The following is a 2,943-nucleotide window of genomic DNA, read 5'->3' as shown; positions in this document are numbered from 1 at the left end:
TTCTAAAATCAACTAAAAGAACTTTATAAATATTATTTTTGAATTTATAAAATAATTATAAGTATATAGAATATTTAAATATTTTAAAATATTACTTTATAGATAGTCTACCTATAATATTTTATTTTTTCTAAAATCAAGTAAAAGAATTTTATAAATATTATTCTGAATTTATAAAATAATTATAAGTATACATAATATTTAAATATTTAAAATACTACTTTATAGATAGTCTACATATAATATTTTACTTTTCTAAGTAAAAGAATTTTATAAACATTATTTTGAATTTATAAAATAATTATAACTATACAAAATATTTAAATATTTTAAAATACTACTTTATAGATAGTCTACATATAATATTTATTTTTTTCTAAAATTTAAGTAAAAACACTTTATAAATACTATTTTGAATTTGTAATACAACTATAAGTATACCACTTTACAGAGTTTATATATAATATTTTATTTTTTTCAAAAATTGTAAAAAAAATTGAGTACTATTATTTCTTTAAAATGTGGTTCTTTAGACCTACTAGTTAAACTTATATAATTGTCAAGGATTTGTGACCATGGATAACGATAACCATTGGTCTATGTATTTCAAAAATGTTCGTGAATTGTTTAATCATTGTCATTCTTCACTAAGAAATGTTATCGAAAGAACATTTGGTGTCCTCAAAAAGCAATTTCCAATTATCGCTAGTGGAATAGAACCTCATTACTCTGTGGACACTATGATTGATATTGTTTTAGCATGTTGTATTCTTCATAACTTTCTTCACGGGGTGGATAATGATGACTCTTTGTTGGAAGAAGTTGATTGTGAGTTGATGCAAGGAGATATAAATGTGTCACACTCGCAAACTCGTGAGGATGACTACAGGCTCGAGTCACAAATTAGGGATACTATAGCAAATGAAATGTGGACAGGTTATTGTAATAATTAATCTTATGTAACATCCGTGAACTTATATTCATATTGTTGTAAGAACTATTTCATGGTTTAATGTTGACATCCCACCTTATTAATATTTACATATGAAACTATTTATGTTATTGCAAAAATTTAACCTTTTTTATTAGGTTTTATCATGGATCAAGGGAAGGGTATTGCTTTAGAGTCATCTGTAGGTGTCCATGAACACAAAAAATAGACTACCAACATGGATTTTCGGCTGTTGAATGCCATGATCAATGAGGCATTTATGGGTAACCACATTGATGGTAGTTGGACGATGCAGGGTTACACAAACATCGTTAAATCCCTACATCAGAGTGGATTGGTAGGGATTGCAAAACATAATGTAAAGAACAGGCAAAAAAGCCTTAAGGATAGATGGCGTGAGATCCATGATGCATGAAAATTTTTTAGGCCGAGGATGAATATGTTGATAAAGGAAACGTATTCAACCTGATGTTCACTTATCACATACATTAACAGTGGCATGTTAATCCCATCAGGCACTACAAGTTGATGGAAGACTTATCGGGACTTGATCCTGCTATCGTCCACAGTGGAAGAACAACATTGCAATCATCAAGTTGAACTCAGTCTCATCATTTTGATGTAGATCTTACTGATCACAATATGGAGGACATCCCAGAGGAGCCGGAATTGCGACCCAATGTGAAACTCCTCACTCAGTTGATCCTAATGTTGATTCATACAACCCTAGCCCTAATGTGACACCCCTATTGGTGCCACCTCAGCCATCCCAGTCATTAGGTGGTACTTCTTCTTCTAGGGGCTAAATAAGAAAAGCCCACATGGTGGACGTCATTGATCTGCAATTGGAAAGGCTTCACAAAAGGTTTGAAGTTTTAACTAATATCCTTAGGAGGGGTAGTGATCAGTCAAATAGCTTATGTCATATTGCTGAGTGACAAGTCATTTCATCTGAGGTTGTTGCTTTGTCATCACAGCGAGTGGCTAATGTTACAAAAGGAAATCTGCAATATAACAGACGCCATGTTGTTGCAGAAGAAGAACGAAACTCCATATTTTGTGAACACACGTGCACACTCCGCCGTACATCGATTTTCTAGTACTCTGAATCTGATATCTGGGAAATGTTAGTGAAGATGAACATACATGATGAAGATTTATTGGATAATTATTACGACTTCTTGTGTGGTCATCCTAATGCGGTAAACAACTCTTTGACCTACCTCTCGAGTGACGAATGAGAAAGTTGGTGAAGATAATGACTACAAATCTCTAAACTATGTAAAAATTTGGTTGTATTTTATTATGCATGTGTTTTTCTTTTCGAATCTGTAATCTTATTTATGACACGAATCCATAAACAAATTAAGGACTTTAATGACTCTTTTGAATGATAAATATTTGAATATATCATTCATATGATTTTCCAAAATATTCTTCTTCTTATTATTATTATTATGCACAAACTTTATCAATGAATTTTTCTTTAATAAACTAAAATACTGCATTAATATTTATTTCATAATTTTTTCCTTTATCGAATTATAACTCCAACACATTATCAGAAATAATTTGTTCTAATACTGAAAATAATCTTTTAATTGCATACAACTATAATGAAAAATAAATAATTCACAATTACAACTTTGTTCTAAATAAAGTTTATGACAATCATAAATATGATCCAAAAAATTTATATAATTTATATTTTTCCGAAGTTAGCTCAAACGGTATCGAAAATAATGTTTCAATCTATGTAGCACAAACACTGACACGGACACTGATACAACACGGAAACGGATACGAAGATACGTAAAATCTCTAAAATGTAGGACATGGGGACACAAATCTTTATATTATATAATTATGAATTATATAAATTGACAATAAAAACTTATGTGCACAAATATGTTTCAAATTATTTTTTTGGGCAGAAAGATGTTTTTCATGACTGATTCACAATGATTTGTTTCTTAGTTTATAATTATAAT

The 2,943-nt window shown here is 29.8% G+C and overlaps 1 protein-coding gene across 1 annotated transcript; it reads left to right on the top strand.

Annotated features, from left to right (window-relative positions):
* The first annotated feature begins 575 nt into the window (after positions 1-575).
* LOC137838451 (uncharacterized) lies at positions 576-1,160 on the top strand. Its single transcript, XM_068647695.1, has 2 exons — positions 576-936; positions 1,090-1,160. Exons 1-2 carry the CDS (start codon positions 576-578, stop codon positions 1,158-1,160), a joined length of 432 nt encoding a protein of 143 aa, XP_068503796.1.
* Positions 1,161-2,943: the final 1,783 nt, after the last annotated feature.

Source organism: Phaseolus vulgaris, chromosome 4, assembly GCF_000499845.2.
Source record: "Phaseolus vulgaris cultivar G19833 chromosome 4, P. vulgaris v2.0, whole genome shotgun sequence".
In the NCBI taxonomy this organism is placed as follows: Eukaryota; Viridiplantae; Streptophyta; class Magnoliopsida; order Fabales; family Fabaceae; genus Phaseolus; species Phaseolus vulgaris.
The sequence above is the reverse complement of the archived record's forward strand: the minus strand, read 5'-3'. Positions and strand labels throughout refer to the sequence as shown.

Coding starts and splice junctions, on each gene's coding strand:
- LOC137838451 (XM_068647695.1), top strand. CDS start 576: ATGGATAACGATAACCATTGGTCTATGTATTTCAAAAATGTTCGTGAA. Junction 937..1,089: donor AGCAAATGAAATGTGGACAG/GTTATTGTAATA, acceptor CTTTTTTATTAG/GTTTTATCATGGATCAAGGG.